General features: G+C 36.4%; 1 protein-coding gene across 30 annotated transcripts in view; it reads right to left on the minus strand.

Annotated features, from left to right (window-relative positions):
• Window positions 1-15,419, minus strand: part of MIER1 (MIER1 transcriptional regulator) — a 62,676-nt gene that overhangs the window by 45,522 nt on the left and 1,735 nt on the right. For 6 of the 30 annotated variants that reach the window (XR_010153593.1, XR_010153592.1, XM_016920358.4 and 3 more), the window contains exons 3-5: window positions 13,068-13,141; window positions 1,950-1,974; window positions 1,780-1,816 (exon numbers count right to left, since the gene is read on the minus strand). Coding sequence is in view for 26 of the 30 variants with exons in the window: in XM_016920358.4 (XP_016775847.1) it covers window positions 1,780-1,816; window positions 1,950-1,974; window positions 13,068-13,141 (136 nt within the window). In the remaining 4 variants the exon portion in view is untranslated. Of the gene's footprint in view, window positions 1-1,779; window positions 1,817-1,949; window positions 1,975-11,625; window positions 11,916-13,067; window positions 13,145-15,419 lie in introns of those variants that run through there. The other 24 variants (XM_001163531.7, XM_009460194.5, XM_054684079.2 and 21 more) reach the window with 8 other exon arrangements.

Genomic DNA, 15,419 nt, shown 5'->3' on the forward strand with positions numbered 1-15,419 from the left:
CTATCAAAGACTGTTTTTTTTTTTTTTTTTTTTTTGAGAGAAGGAGTCTCGCTCTATAGCTCAGGCTGGAGTGCAGTGGCATGATCTCAGCTCACTGCAACCTTCACCTCCCAGGTTAAAGGATTCTCCCACCTCAGCCTTCCGAGTAGCTGGGATTACAAGCATGTGCCACCATCCTGGCTAATTTTCGTATTTTTAGAAGAGACGAGATTTCACCATGTTGGCCAGGCTAGTCTCAAACTCCTGACCTCAAGTGATCCATCCGTCTTGGCCTCCCAAAGTGTTGGGATTACAGGCATGAGCCACTGCACCTGGCCAACATTTGTATTCTTCAAACTCCATTATTCTTCCAGTTCAGCCTAGGCTGATTCAAATGTAATGGAAACTGAGAAAGCCACTTACTAATATCGCTTTCTGAGTAATTATTTTATGTATCTTTGTACTATCGGATGAATGCCTCAAAAATTCATCAGAAATATCTAAATCTCCTCAGTTTTATTTGCAATATCACAATACTATAAGAAACAAGTAGGATCTATTTTTTCTATGAAAACAATTTCTGCATTTGAAAAAAAAAATCGGAAATAATTCCATGTCCTAAAAATGAATATGGTGATCTAACACTTATCTAAGACCAGATTACTCCCAATCTTAACCATCCAGGATATACTTATAAAACAAAGTTCAAAAAAAAATGAGTTTCAGAAATGCACAAAGCCTAATGTACTTTACTCTCAAGCATATTAAAAAGAGTAAGATGCTTTCAGCTGAAATCAAAAGGACAAAATCAACGTCAGCTGAGCACACTAGTCATTTAAAAAGGATGTAGATGTGATCTAGTCCAACCCTCAGAGTCCAGTGATTCATGTTCATAGAAAGGACCTTGCACCATGAAAACAGGCTTATCTTATGTTAAGCATTTTTAAAAGCTTTCTTCCTAAAACTTTAAACACAGAAAGGTGATTGCTTCAATAATCTGGAAAATTCAGTAATACAGAATACAGCCTATCTAAGTATTCAATACATGTGGGATGTTTTCAAATAAAACATTACTATGCCTCAGAGGGTTCACTTTCTCACTCTTCTATATTGGACTACTCTTTAACCCACATATCCCATGCAGAAGGCAGTCCCATTTCTCTTGACAGTCACTGGACACTGAGGATAAAAGACTAGTACTTGACTCTTTCCTCACTGCTTCAACTCCAATGAATTACTGCCATGTAGAACTACTGTACCCAGTGGTGCCAGACCATGGGAACCCTAAATCCAGATTTCATATATAAAATATTCTTAAAGATCACTACAGTGGCCAAACAAAAATTTGTGGCACAGATCTGATTCAAAGATCACAGGTTTGCAATCTCTAAGTTAGGAAAAAATGAATATGTACTGTATTTGAGAAAGAATACAAAAATCCTAGATGTGTGGTCAGAACCTAAAACTTGATCCTATTCAAATCTAAGAATGATTTCCTTATTTAGAATATTCCTTATTTACATTAAATATTCACTTGTTGAATCGTTTGCTTACTTTATTTTTCCCCTCTCTGTAATGCACTAACAATTTTTTCTCAAATAAAAATACTTTGAAATCCCTACACAAGCAAATATTTCTAAGCTAATGATTCCTTTTTAAAAAGCACAATTTATATATATACTACAAGTCAAACAATAATACAAAACTGTGAGAAATACATATGGCAACTCACCAAAAAAAAAAAAAAAAGAAGAAAACCCAAAAATAGTCATTTTTAGGATGAAATCACAGTAGCCTCACCTGTACTTTCATGGGCAGTCAAACCTTTCATCCATTTCTTTTTCCCCAGAGAAAAGAAGCATTCAGAAGAAAAGCAAGTCAGATAATAGTCTAACTCCTCTAGTCTTTATGCAACTAGTAGGACAAATGTTACTCAAATCGAGATTATAAAAAATATGGAAAATACTTACCTGGACTTGAAGATTCAACAGATGGCTGAGAAGGGGAGAAAAGAGGAAAAATTAGTATTTCTGTATAATGTATCTTCACAAACATTACCGAAATTATTCAATGACTACTATGATGCCAAAAACTACAGTAAGTTTTAATGTCTGCATTTTAGTTTTAATGTCTGCATTTTCCAAGACAAACTAAAACTTCCCATATAATCCCTTCCCTTTCATTATATTTAAGCATAAAGAAAAATTCCAAACACTCCTGAATCCAGAAATAAAGACAATAGTATAGAATTGAGATTTTAAAGGTACATGTGGGCTTCATAACATATGTGGTTTAAGTAGTATGATTTTAGATCTTGGAATTTTCTGAAATAGATTTTCTCCTATCAACACAGAACTATGAACAAAGTTTGCTATCAAGCTGGTCTCCGACTTAAAAAAAGTGAGTGTAAGATGGGAGACAGAAACAATTTAGGACACTATCTCAAATAAAAATTAAGTTGTAACAAAGCAAAAGGAAAAATTAAAATTCTGTTTAAGCACCAAATACTATATTAGGTTAACTTTACAGATAAACAATATATTTTTAAGTTATAACAGAATTAGCAAGCATTCAAGCTAATGCCTAGAAAGTTTAGGTTATCTGATGCAAGACTGCACAGATTTCCAATTATAATGCTCCTTCCACTCTACCATTCTACCTGTCATAAATTTAACCACAAACAACTTGAAAATTTAAAGATAAAATTGGTAGCAATTTATTTTAGTAATGTTACTGCTTGACAATGCGCAGTTGTGTTTTATCTTAGTTCAGTTAATTCACAATTATAAACAACTCATCTACAAACATAAGACTCCCACAAAACAAATATTAAAAACTCAAAAGATGCTTCAAATAACATGAACTAAAACTTCACCAATTCATTCAGAAGTATCTATTTCATGCCCATTAGAAAATACAGATGGTGGGAGGCCAAAAGCACTAGCAAAGGAAAGATAGGGATCTTGCAGTATTTTCTTTCTGCTAAGTAATGGGGAAGAGAGGCAAGAAGAAAACAGAAAAGAGGGAAATTCTCTATTTTTCAAAAACAATGTGTCTAAGACAAATTCCTATAAAGTATTAAAATTTCTGTTTTTAAAACTGTACATATTATGTAATTGTAGTAAGTATGGGATTCTAGATTCCATATGGTGACTCATTCTTTTGTGGCACACTTTTTCAAAGGTCCTACTTTTTCTGTTAAATTCTTAGAATAATTCCTTCCTATAGCATCGTCTAGCAAAAATCTGACAATAACCAGTATTGCATATTTCCAATGGTACACCACTATCATTATTTTAAAGTTACTCTGCCAGAACACAGTCAATACAGTGCTACTTTTAAATCTCATTCCTCTAATGGGAAGCTTGGAGAGTAGGGTGACATGACAAGAGTAATGCAACCACAAAAAGGGTTTCTAGCTTGCTTAACATCTTTTGGGCAGAGCTACACATTTCTGGTTCAAAATGGAGTTAACCACCACACAAATTATTACATAGTAAATCAATATTTTAAAATATTAATCCACTTGTGTTTCACGCAGTTATACTTCCCAACTGTAGGCACAACCTTCTCTGTAAGGCTACAAGCAATGTTAATGATCATCTTCATCTAATCCTAGGCTCACTATCCACACAAAATAAGACTTATGAACACTGGAATAATTATTCCATTTAACAGTTCTCTGATTTAAAAAAAGGCTTTCTAATTACAAGTTACTTTACTGAAGAATAAAAGTTACATTTTTATTGATGTTAGATATTAACAATAGAGATTTTGAATTGTAAATGGTGTCCATATATTTCAGTTTGTAAAAGGCCTCAGGAGCACTGAATGCCAATAAATATCTTACTGATTGTTGCTTCACTGGTAAATAAAGTTCTGAAAAAGGCTGCAAACACTTCCCAATGATTAAGATACCAAATGCTTGAGGACTAGTAGCATTTGTAAGCATAGCTGATACAGAGTAGAACACCCAGTGTTCAAAGGTAACATTAGTGATTATGTCAGACATACTAGAATGTTTCAATGACTGATTTAAAGGCACATCTAGATTAGCACAAGTGGAGAACTAGGAGTGGTCTGCCTACAGATACATTTAGTATCCATACATATTTTAGTATTTTACTTCCAAAATAAAATTCTGTTCTATATGTTTGGGGGTAGGATTGAGATTAGATTCTTTAAAGTTAAATACATCCCATTAAATCAAAGATGAGTTTCTAAAAAATTGGTATTTGAAAACATTTCATACTGTAAAACATTACTTTGTATAGCTAATTATCAAAAATGATGCCCTTTCAAAATAACAAGTGAGTTTAGCATCTTAATATAGGAAGTTTGGGTGTGGAATAAGGGTAATTTTTATTTACATATGAAATAAAATAGTACATCCAGCTTACATTCATATAGTGCTACACATTTTCTTTTCTTTTCTTTTTTTTGAGATGGAGTCTTGCTGTGTCACCCAGGCAGAAGTGCAGTGGCATGATCTTGGCTCACTGCAGCCTCCATCTCTCAGATTCAATCGATTCTCTTGCCTCAGCCTACCAAGTAGCTGGGATTACAAGCGTGCGCCACCATGGCTCGCTAACTTTTGTATTTTTAATAGAGACAGGGTTTCACCATGCTGGCCAGGCTGGTCTCGAACTCCTGACCTCAAGTGATCTCCCTGCTTTGGCCTCCCAAAAGTGCCAGGATTACAGGCATGAGCCACCATGCCCAACCCAGTGCTACACATTTTCAAAAGCATCTAGTTAGCTGATCATAATCATAAATATAGGAATAATACCTGCCCTGCCCACCTCTTTTATAAATTAGTAAACCCAAGGAGACACACTGACTAGATCAAGGTTCCATGGTAGGTGGTGAAGGCGGGCCTGAAGTCTAGACCCTGACTCTTCCTTCTATACCTTCTATAGTGTCCTTTTGTACCTTCTAGAGAAATAACTGCTAAAATTTTCCACTCTTCACTTCTCTCGTCCTTCACCCTCACTTTTTTCTTTTTCTCTTTTTTTTTTTTTTTTTTTTTTTGAGATGGAGTCTCGCTCTGTCACCCAGGCTGGAGTGTAGTGGCACAATCTCAGCTCACTGCAATCTCGGCCTTCTGGGTTCAAGCGATTCCCCTGCCTCAGCCTCCCGAGTAGCTGGGACTACAGGTGCACACCACCACGTCTGGCTAATTTTTTGTATTTTAGTAGAGATGGGTTTCACACATGTTGGCCAGGATGGTCTCGATCTCCTGACCTCGTGATCCGTCCGCCTCAGCCTCCTAAAGTGCTGGGATTACAGATGTGAGCCACTGCGCCCGGCCTCTCTTTTTTGAAATGATTTTCATCAGTTCAAAGTATGTTTAAAATGTGACTGCAAGTAGTCATCTGTCATGTCAGGCTTATCAGTCTTCAGAAACTGTTATCTTAACAATACCTTCCTGGAGAACCCACAACATCTACCATTAATTACTACCATAAACTAGAAAGGAGAGAGAAAAACAAAACTAAGGGTGGGCACGGTGGCTCACGCCTGTAATCCTAGCACTTTGGGAGGCCGAGGCAGGCAGATCACCCTAGGTCAGGGGTTCGAGACCAGCCTGGCCAACATGGCAAAACGCTGTCTCTACTAAAATACAAAAACTTTTTTTTTTTTTAATAAAAAATTTGGTGGCGGGCGCCTGTAATCCCAGCTACTTGGGAGGCTGAAGCAGAAATGCTTGAACCCAGGAGGCGGAGGTTGCAGTGAGCCCAGAAAGCGCCACCGCACTCCAGCCTGGGCAACAGAGACTCCGTCTCAAAAAAACAAAAACAAAACTAAACTAAACTAAAGCTAAGTAAGTGCTTATTTATAACAATACCTATTTTTAGAAAAAATACCTTTTTTAGGAAAGATGATTTAAAATTGGGCATTAAAATATATTTAACATGTACTCATAACCTTATCAGTAGAAAAAAGTTATGTCAACCACACTGGAGATCATTTTGCTAACCTGAACTTATCCTACTGATATATTTTAAAAAAGACACCAAGACATATATATATATATAAAACATTCACTACCACAAAGTTGTTCATAACAAAAAGGTAGAAAAACATTTAAAGTCCATGCATTAGCTGATTAGAAATGATACATAGTTCTTCCATACATAGTTCTTCCAAACAATAGAACACTATGACTCCATTAAAAATAGAGATATCTGTTTGTGTTGATAGAGAAATAAATGCCAAAAAAAATTAGGAGTATAAAGAAAACTGTAGAACAGGGCGTAAACTGGGCTGGAATATGAAATAATATGGAATAAATTTTTTTTCCTCAAAAGGACATACAAGAACCTGTTAACAATAGTTACCTCTAGGGAATGGGGTCAGGGAGAAGAGGCTTTTTTCATTTAATACCTTTCTGTACTGTTGAAATTTTCTAACCACTTTCATGTACTATGCATTCTTTCTTAAAATGAAAGTCACTGGGAACTGATTATCTTGTGGAATTATGAGACATTTTCATTTTCTTCCTCTAAATTTTGATTTTTAAGAAAACCTAGTACTTGTTACTATTTTTTAAGCTGTAATTTTGAAAAATTCAGTGTTTTAGGGGGTACATATTTATCTTATCTGAGATGGAAAACAACACTAGAGAGACAGAAAGACTGTACACAGAGTATGAATGGGCTAAAACAAATTAAAAACAAACTCTAGCAACTTTTATAGCAAGTTGACCCTCACCCACATATTTGTATGATTCAGTTGATAAAATTGCTAATAGTTGTAACGAATATTCAATGCCTCAGATTTGCTGAAATAATTCTTTTATATTTTTCTAGAACATGGTGGGAAATGTCCCATACAACAGAAAACTATAATTTGAGAGAGTAAAGAAATAACTAACTACAACATTACCATTATTTTCACCAAAAAAACCCTAACAACAACATAGTAAAAACATGAAGTAATTACTAGATTTTTTTATTCCAGGCAATCAAAAGCTTATTTTCAATGAGTATTACTGTCTGAACAAATTTTTCCCCTCAAAACAATTCTACCACCATTTCTTTTAAGTATTGCCGTCATCTACTTAGTTATGTAGACTCTAAGTCAGAGATTCTCACAGCAATGGAGATGGGGATAGAAGCCTGGAAAGAGGGGTCCTACTTTAGGGTCAAAGATGGTTACCGTGCCAAGGGCTCACCATCCCTCTCCTCCAATAAAATTAAGTTACTTAACTTTGTTGTTACTCTCAGGAATTCTGGGGTATAAAAAGGTTAAGAATGTACTGAAATTAAAATTAGCAATTTACTACAGTAGTAATAATTCAGAAGTAAAATGATATCATAGAAAATAAGGACCGGGAACAGTGGCACACGCCTATAATCCCAGCACAAGACAGGAGGATCACTTAAGGCCAGAAGTTCGAGACCAGTCTGATCAACATATCGAGACCCCGTCTCCACCAAAAAAAAAAAAAAAAAAAAGCCGGGCATGATGGCACATGCCTATAGTCCCAGCTACTTGAGAGTCTCTGAGGAAAGGATTGATCACCTGAGCCCAGGAGTTTGAGGTTGTAGTGAGCTATGATTTGAGCCACTGCACTCCAGCCTGGGCAACAGAGAGAGACCCTGTCTCAAAAAAAAAAAAAAAAAAAGAAAGAAAGAAAGAAAAAGAAAATAAGCACTAGGAATCTAGGAATACAGAAGGCTGGGTTCCAGTCTAAACTGTGCCATAGATGAATTGCACGACCTAGGACAAACTACGTAAACTCTCTGCTCACTTTCATTTTCTCTATGATCAAAAGATTTAGATTTCTTCAAGACCTAACTTTACTTTTATTATAAATTGCTCTAGAAACCTAACACTACTAAGGAGTATGCAGCTAAATGCATGGAATATGTTTAAATTTATTTTTTTAAATCTAGGACTGTTAAAAAAATCTCAATTTGCAAAAACAATTTTTTGGGGTGCTACTTCATGAATTTCATACCTACATAATAAGTTATTGTTCTAAGCCACAGAATAAGACAAACAGAACAAGCCCCAAGCAATGACTGGTACTTGAACAATTTAATCACTGCAATGAATTTTGAATGAACATCAAGCCAGGCAGGCATTTCTAGATAGCTGATTACTTTTCATAAAGACATGCTTAAGCTTCAATGGCAGTGTTTTATTTCTGAATTACTTAGAAAACTGGTTAGTCTCACTTACCAGAATTATCTTAAAGTAATTCACTTATTTGTTTCTCCCACCAAACCTTTCCCACCTATTCAAGTACCCTGACTCTTAACTGCCAATGAATTAAGATTTTTAGGACTCTCACGCACTGGTGATCTTGACTACTTTTAAAATCTTAATAGCTCCGAAGTATAAACATGAAAAAAAATTCATTATTAGTGTCAAGAATTATTTGAAGCTTAAATTCACTGCAGTGAAACACATTTTGCTTAGAGTAGAAATTAACGTTTTCATGAGTAACATTTAACATAATCCTTCCTTAAAAAACAAAATCCAAATACACTCAAAAAATACTAAGCAAGGAGTCCATTTTAAAGAGAAATGGATAGGTGTGAAAGTGAATAAACAGATTATATACCCTCTGAAAGTACTAAAATACTTAAATAGAAAGAAGCAAATCCATTAATTTTCTCTTTATATCACAGAAATGTGGCCTAGGTGAAAAGACAGGTCTTGAATTGTGCCATGGATTTTTTTCCTTGAGAAGAAAGTCCCTTACGTGTTTACAAACGCTAAAATACAAGACAAATTGTTCGTTCCCAAAGGTCCCTAGTACATTCCTTATAAAACCCAAAGGATTAACTATTTCTTCCTCTTATTTTTTCTCTCATTTTCCTCTTATTTTTGCAGTTAGTAAAACTGCAACTATCCTGTAATTTCCTTCAAGTGTGACTAGGAGAGCGTCCTTTTAGAAGGTTGGTAAATAATTTTAAGGGATAATAAGCAATGAGAAATATTGCCAAAAAGTATTAAGCAAGGGAGCATATGCTATTTATTCTAAGTACATTAAATACGGCTTTAATGTTATCACAACTGAAGAACCAATATATACTTCCTATTATGGACTAAGATAATCAGATCAAATATAAAAAATTAGTATATCCTATTCTCATCTAAAGCACTTTGTATTCAAGAATTAAATATTTTTCTGGAAAAACATGGTCAGGGTCATGCTCTTGTAGGAAGCATCAATTTTTTTTTTTTTTTAAGCCCAGAAGCATAATACCTACATTTTTCTCTGGAGACATACTTCTTCAATAACCTGTTTTCCCCCTCAGATTTAACAAATAGATATATACTGTTGCTTTGCACTTACAGTTACTTCACAAGCTATCCTTAAATCCTCAGATTTATTTGATCAAAAGCACAATAATTCAGCATCTGGATTATTTCATCACATGCTTTTATATTGGCTTCATAAAGAATGAATCTACTGAGAGCTCAAAGTAAAAGCCAACCAAGCATTTCTCCTTTGTCTAATTGTTTAAAACCACTGGTCTCAAAAATCGTCATAATTATTCAAGTATTGAGGCCAGGAAAACTATAAATCAATTGTACTTTTCACTTCTCCACCTGTCTTAGATTTTTTTGTAGGACACAGATCACGAAAGTTCCTCTAACTCTTCCCCAATTCACTATACATGAAACTATCTACAAGTAACTGAAGAATATAGAAGATAAATTGTTTAAAGATAACAGGTCATTAAATAAACACTAAAAACAAAATAAAAACAAAATTCCGTTCTTTCCTTCTTGAAGTTGAACAATCCATGCGTTCCCACAAAACATTCCATTCTCCAACTGATAAAATATTTAAGAAAACTAAAACATACATTAGAAAATATTAGGAAATGACTAGTGAATCAAAATATTTTTTTCCTTTATCTTACAATAATGCAACCATCTTTAATTTTTAAAACAAAAAAGTTAACATAATTTCTTTTACATATTAGATTTTTTAGTTCCCTCGGCAATAAAATTTATTTTTTAAAAACACAGAAATTTTAAATTTAAGTTTTTTTAACTTAAATTTCTCTGTATAAGCTATTTTCCTTCAGTAATATCTTGCCTTAGTATATGACTACACACCTCAAAGCTCAAACCATCCTGAGCAACACCATGAGAGAAGAAACCACATTACCTATGTAGCACATTGCTGCTTACCCGATATTCACTGAGAGGGGTCCACTGAAGACACTAACTGACAAAATGTATACATCCAGCTACACACAACTCCTTAAACATGAAGGAAACAAACACTTAAGAATAAGAACCTCACCAGGACTAAAATCCAGGTACCGATTCTCAGTCTACTGGAACAAACGCAGTCACATTTTGGGGAAACAAAGTACTACGTTCTCCAATTCATGTGCCTGGAAATACAATTCTTTAACCACCAAGAGCAAAAGAAATGAAAATAAATCTAAGATCTAAATTTAGTTGTAAATTAGAGATATTGAATGTTTTAAAAAGAATACTGGCAGCAAACAGTCCTGTCTGCTACAGCAAAATCTCACCCTCCTTCCTAAATCTGTTTTGGGGTGCCTGTGAAACCATGAAAATGGCAATTCAAACAAGAGAAATGCCTTATCAATCAAAATTTACAGTGGCTTATTTCAAAGGAGTCATAAAAAAAAATCCAAATACATCATCTCGAACTCTCAGGAATAAAGAATACTGAAATTCTTCCACGGGTAAGGAAAAACGGAAACAAAACAAATCCCACAAAACTTCAGATATTTTAAACATTTTTTAAACTTCCAGTTATTTAAAGTTCCAGTAGCGTATACTTAGTTCCGATTAATAAATCAACGGCAGTTGTATGCCCGCCAACTGCGGCCCAAATATGTAAAATCAAAAAAAGGGGCTTTAGGAACTTGTTTACTATAAAACGAGCAAAAAGAAACAAGAAAAAGCTTCTCCAATGAAAGAAAAATTAGAAGAGAAAGAAGACAAGAATAGGCAGCCTTGATTTGGAAAGGGGGTGGGGGGAAGCCTGGAAAGTGAAGGTGGTGGGGGAGGTGGAAAAGCAGCTCAGAGGTTGTACCTTGGGGAGCGGGAGATGGAACTGTCTGGATAAATGGGCAGACTCCCCCCAACCTGGCGGGCTGGATTGCGGCTGGCCAGGTTAATTTATCCACTCTCATTTTACCACGATCATGAAAATTACAGAGTTAATCAAAGGCCGTCAGCCTTACGTTTTCCCCACTAACACAGACTGGATGTCAGTCGCAAATGGATGGGGGTGACGCGGAAGGGCGCAACAGCATCTCGGTCAGGAAGGGAAAAAACTTCGCAAGAGGAAGCAGCAGCTTCTCTCCTGGCCCCTAGCACCGGCCGGCGAAGTTGCGCCACAGGCACCCCTTCCCCGGCGGGCGCCCCCTCCCCCTCGCACCGCACTACTACGCTGCACTACCCTTCAAACTGCCCCCGAAGTCCAAGTACGCCTCCGCTTCCTCCTACCCCCGGACCCATCCCAACTAAGTTCCAGGCGAAGCTCCCGCCCAGAGCATGGCCTGTTCCGGACAACAGGTGGGCAGCGGCGCCAGCAGGGCCGGGCCTCTCCTGGCCAGGCCCACTCCACTCCTCCCCGGCCCAGGGCCGGGGGCGCCCGGCTCCGGGACAGGGAGGGGGAGCTCGCTCCCTTACCTCCGCCATATTTGCCGTACTGCCGGGTCACATCTCCGCGGCGGCCGCAGCTGGGTCACGGCCAGAACCCGGATGTGAGACTCAGCAACGGGACTCCGGCCGCTGCCGTCTCTGCCGCTCCCGCCGCCACTGCCTCGGCGGGAACGCGCAGGAGCCGCCCGAGCGCGCCCACCACACCCCACTCCGCCCCCTCGCGGCGCCCCGGCTGGGCTGGACTGGAGGGAAAAGGCCAGCGAGCACGCGCCGGAGCAGGGGCGCGCGCGCGGCCCCGCGGCCAGCCCTCCCCGGGAAGAGCGGAGGGGGCGGAGTCAAGGTGGGTGTGGGAGGAGGTGGGCAACCGCGCGGGGCGCTTCGCTGGCTCCAGCTGATCCGCCACTCCAGGCGGAGGGGGTTGTCTACAGATCAGAGAGGTCAAGGAACAGTGCCAAAGGAGCCACATCCAGCATTGACACAGCAGAGGAAAAATACGTAATATTTTACATGTAGGTCGTTTTTGAAATGCATTTGCTGAAAAACGGATGTTGCTGTGATGCAACGGCGGCAAGAACTGTGCTTTGAAAGCGGTTATGCCTTGACAAATATTTCTCCATCAGTAGCTTCCCGACAGGAAATGTAAAATTCTATATCCCCAAATCTCTAGAGAGGTCAGAGCAAAAATTAATGGAAGAGGTTATGATAGGCAGTCCGCCATCCTCATGTCATTTGCGTTTTCTCACACACTTCTGTCATGCCAGTAGCAACACAGTTATGTACTGAATTTTGCACAACTAGACAAAATTTAAAATACTGAAAATTGACTGTTTTATGGATATCATCTATTTAGTAGCATGGAGGGAGAACCTACTTATTTGCAATGCCTGAAATGCCTGTAACTTGAAAGTTTATTTTAATGTATTGGCCTACAGCTGCCAATTGGCCATGATGCCAATGCTGATGATGGCCAGAACCAATGATTTCAAAGTAACTAACATGTTTCACTTCCATTATACTAAGGCACATACTGAATAACACAAAGGTGACATTAAAACAGTCACTAACATATTTTACTAAACCAGTTTGAAAGTCTTTATTTCAAAAGACTGGGATTTTTTCCCTAATCTTCAAGGGTTCCTCTTAATGCCGTTTCAAAAGTGGCTACCAAAATCAACCATTTAAATACGAGAATTATTCATTCCTTCCAAATAATGTGAACCAATGCTACAATACATTGCATAAATGTGTACATATACAATTTTTCTTAAAGTTTATACTTAACTTATAATGCAATATAGGGGAGGCTATTAAATTATTTATATTCCCTTAAAATTCTAGACTCTATCAAGCATTTTCCTATTTCCAAAGATTCAATGTTAATTTGAAACTGTTACGTCCAATAATAATCTGTGCATGAATAAACTGCATTTACAGATATATGAAGTAGCTGCTAAGTGAAAGGACATTACCTGGTAATTTGACAGGAAAAGAGTCCACAGACAGTCTGTAAACCAATTAAACATAAACATCTGATGCACATTTTCTACTGAAAGAAAAGCAAGGGAAAGAAGAGAAAGGAAAACTTTAAGGTTCCCAAATCTACAAACAATTTTTACCATTAACTGTACTGTACAGTATTTTCATTTTATTTTTTAGAAAACTTATATAAAAGTGTTTTTCAGGATTCCTTGGGGGAATAAATATTTTAGCAGAGGTATATAGTTTCTAAGAGTTACCCTGTTGAATTATGTCAATCCTCTGGACTTGAAATAAAAATGACTTTTTAAAAGTGTCAGTTCATATCCAAATAGTTTTCAATCAATACACTTAATGAAAAGAGCTGAAGGCAAAGAACAATGGATATACATGGACCTGAGGTGGGTACAGACACAATTAGGGGCCTAGAGGTACAAACTCAGGCTTTATACCATGGAGATGAAGGAGGGTTTTCCATTAACATATGAAAGCTAATTTATGAAATTTGGCTACCAAAGGAAAATTAAAAGTGTTACAATACAAGGTACAGAAATAACTTGCTTAAGTACACTGAATCTTTGATTCTTCAGTTAAACTACCAACAGAAATCCCAACTGTGATAAAGAGCAGGGGATCATAGTCTATTAACCTACTGAATGAATCCTAAACTTGTCAGGAAAATGGAAGTCTGAAACATTTCTGAATGGGTATCTATCTTACTGTTAAATAACTCTTTAAGTTTATTAATATTGTGTATCAATATTACTAGTTTTAAATGGTATTATTATTATTGAGGGAAAAAAACTCTCTACATTTTTCCCCTTCCCCTTTTTATAAATGTGGATTCAGTGGGTTTTTTAGGTTCAGATATTATAAAAAAGAAACAGCTCTAATACTGCAATTCATAGGTAACACATTACCACTGAATTCAGTATCCTTCCACTATTATTTTATTTTAGTGATACACCTAACTGTAAAATTTTCAGGAGCCACCTTACGGAATGAAAAGTCTTTCTCAAAACGCTTACTTACCCTCTTCAGTATTAAATATATAAAAATTAACTATTCACTAGTTATAGAATTTTAGTGTTGGATGGGACCTTAGAGATCTTTTAGTCAATTCTCTACCCTGTCAAGATAGTAATCTCTCATCATGCTTCTACTACCAGGCTTTCTGCCTATGTTTAAACACCTCCAGTGACTCACTATATCTCATAAAAAGGCTGCTCTTTTCAAAAAAAGTTCAAATGTTTAAAACATTCTTTCTTTTATTATGCCAGAATCTACCTCCTTGTTGTTTCCATCCATTACCCTTAGTTCTTCAGCACTTTGGATTAATTCAACAGATATCTTCTTTGTATCCAAATGCAAACAGTTAATATTTATACTTGGGTTAACAAAAAAAAATTATTTTTCAAGGCTATTCATACTAGAAGAGTTGAAAATAGGACATGAGAGAGCTAAAGGCATGAGAAAATGCACCATTAATTGTGTCTGCTTAAAATTATTACACTTTGTTATTTATTAATGTGATATCCAAAACAGTAGTTCTGTTGGAATTGTGTATAAAATTTTTAAACTAAAAAAGTGTGCTGAATTCCAATTTTATGTGAGGTTTGTGATTAATGTCCCAAAACAAAAAACCACTATACAAAGCCTGAATAAATGCCTCTTCAGCTCCTATTCCCCACCTAAAAGCCTCCTTATTTTCAGGCAAAGTAACATTAATTTTTATGACATTAAGCTACTCAAAACTGCTATTATATTGATAAATCATTTGTAAGCAACTTACTGAATCTTCCATTCAAAAGTTATTGAACAATTCTATAGAGGCTGTAAGGCGCACGCACACACAAACCCCTCAGTTATTATTATGCTTTTAACAAAAGCATTTAGGAGCACAATCTTACTTCAACCAGTACCTTAAACGAACCAATGAACAAACTTCTTTGGCAATTTACATATACCTAAGAAATATAACCTTTTATTCAGTACCAACACCTGATTCAAATACAAGTAACATATATATATATATACTATATAAACCTATCTGTTATGCAATCCAAAAAGGTACCTCTCAAAATGCACCAAGAAAATACTGTACTTATAACAATTTAGACTCTGGGGTTAGCTGACTGAATAGATTAATACAACACATCCAAAACTAAAAAATTCTATATCTAACAATTTTCAGCGTCCATGAGTCTCTTTTGAGATTAGTTTATAAACTATTTCCTGAAATTTTTATTTAAAAGCAACAGCCTACACCATGTCTTTATGATGTGGTGGTAAAATTTTATGGATAATTACTAATTTGGTTGAAAATATCTACATCTAAAAAACTT

The sequence above is a fragment of the Pan troglodytes genome, chromosome 1, assembly GCF_028858775.2.
Source record: "Pan troglodytes isolate AG18354 chromosome 1, NHGRI_mPanTro3-v2.0_pri, whole genome shotgun sequence".
Classification (NCBI taxonomy): Eukaryota; Metazoa; Chordata; class Mammalia; order Primates; family Hominidae; genus Pan; species Pan troglodytes.